At 36.5% G+C, this 1,847-nt stretch overlaps 1 protein-coding gene across 1 annotated transcript; it reads right to left on the bottom strand.

Moving 5' to 3' along the window:
* Positions 1-323: 323 nt before the first annotated feature.
* LOC139429533 (uncharacterized) lies at positions 324-1,556 on the bottom strand. Its single transcript, XM_071195317.1, has one exon. The coding sequence runs from the start codon at positions 1,554-1,556 to the stop codon at positions 324-326; it is 1,233 nt and encodes a 410-aa protein (XP_071051418.1).
* Positions 1,557-1,847: the final 291 nt, after the last annotated feature.

The following is a 1,847-nucleotide window of genomic DNA, read 5'->3' as shown; positions in this document are numbered from 1 at the left end:
ATTTCCCTTAACAAATATTTGATCGTAGGAGGAAATTAAGGTATCAATTACATTTAAACCTTCTAATTGATTTATCCACCCATCACTATATAACAACCTGTGATGGTTACGTTCCAAATATCTCACTGATCGTTGATCTCGAACGTTTAATTGTTGGAATGGTACACTAGCTTTCAAGTGTAAATGTATTATGCAGTCGGTGGTGATATCCAGAAGAGTAAATTCTTTAACTTCGAATTTAGAATTGATGTAAAACCCCTGAACGTCTACAACCGCGATTTTGAACTTCATATTGTAAACTAACATATGACCTCATGTGTAATTTAATTTATAATTACAGATACCTCCCCACTCAAAGGCTTGTACGTATACATGGATTCTTGAAGTAGTATACAGTATGCTTTTGTATCAGGCGGAAAATCTTTACCGCTTTGAATTTCGATGCGCACCTCACATGATGCGGATGGAGCGGCTTCTTCATCGTTATTCTTAGTGGTATCCACCACGAATAAAGGTCTCTTTTTAAAGCTTGCGAAATCCATAATCGGTTGTTTTCGAGATGTTTCCCAAATATACGGTTGAAATTCGGTATACATTTTATATAGTTCAACATAATTTTCTTTCGCAAACTCCAAATTCATCGACTCGAATGGATAGCAGTATGAGTTTAGATATACTTTAAGATCTATAATGTTCAAGTGATCGAAAAGTGTACAATCTGAATTCGGCTGATCCTTTCGATTGGTTTGGAATGCAACTATAACGTATTGAGGTCTACCTCTGTTAGTTGTTGACGTGACCGACCAAATCTCTTTATTTCCCTTTCTCATTGAAGGCAGCTCATAAAAAGACCACTTCCGAAACGGTACGGGAATGTTTGCGTTTTTATTTAAACCATCTAACAGCTTCATCTTTATAGATGGGCTTGGGTACACATGTTTCGCCAACAATGTAACCGTTTTTACAGTAAACTCTGCGGTGCTAGAATCGGCTTTTGATGTAGATTTATAACAATTGGAGTCTGTACGACTTCTAACAAATCTAAATTTAAAACGACCTCTCATAACGTGATTATAGTCTCTAAATAATCCGAAAATATGACTTAATGGGATTTGAAACGTGAAATCCTTGTTCACACTAACTGTAGGCAAATTTCCTTCGGGTGGCCATTTTAAACCAGCTATTTCTAAAGATTTGCATTTCACTTCGTTTTGCTGAAGTAGAGTTCGAATCAATGATGTTAAACCAGGTTCACGTACCCGTTCGATTTCAGTACCGTTATGCTCAAATGCGATATACTCAAATAGATATGTTGGTAAGTTGTGCGTTAGTTGGATGGTATCAGTTGGATCGTTTAATTTTTCTTTGTAATCCCCCTCAATACGTATATAACTTTCGAAGAACGAAAATAAAACATCTTCTTGGTTCAGTTCAATGGTGAATATATCATTGTTTTGAAAAGAATTTGTGGATGGATGATAACTATGCACTTCTTCTCTAGCGATCGAATTATCCACGATGGGTTCGCGGTATATATTTAACTTTTGTGTGGACATGATAACCCAACTGCTCGAGAAAACGTCTGTTGTCCGCTCGCAATGAAGTCTCTCTTTTAACTGATCTAGATGTTCTCTTTCCACCTGAGTTATAATGTTTTCTTTTGATAGATGATCGCTGTTGAGGTTCGGTGGCTTTTAATTGGAACAACAGCCCCATTATGAAGTTCGTTTTAATTCCAATCTAATAACAATTTCTTCTCCACGAAAGTTTACCAATTTACCACGCTGATCAAGTAATCTTAGTGTAATGTTCGATATCGGACGATCGGTGTCCACTGGCAAATAAAT

This window comes from Onthophagus taurus, chromosome 1 (assembly GCF_036711975.1).
Source record: "Onthophagus taurus isolate NC chromosome 1, IU_Otau_3.0, whole genome shotgun sequence".
Classification (NCBI taxonomy): Eukaryota; Metazoa; Arthropoda; class Insecta; order Coleoptera; family Scarabaeidae; genus Onthophagus; species Onthophagus taurus.
Note: the sequence above shows the minus strand (reverse complement) of the source record. Positions and strands in the feature narration are given on the sequence as shown.

Bases quoted from the DNA above. Each gene is read 5' to 3' on its own strand.
- LOC139429533 (XM_071195317.1), bottom strand. From the start codon at position 1,556: ATGTCCACACAAAAGTTAAATATATACCGCGAACCCATCGTGGATAAT.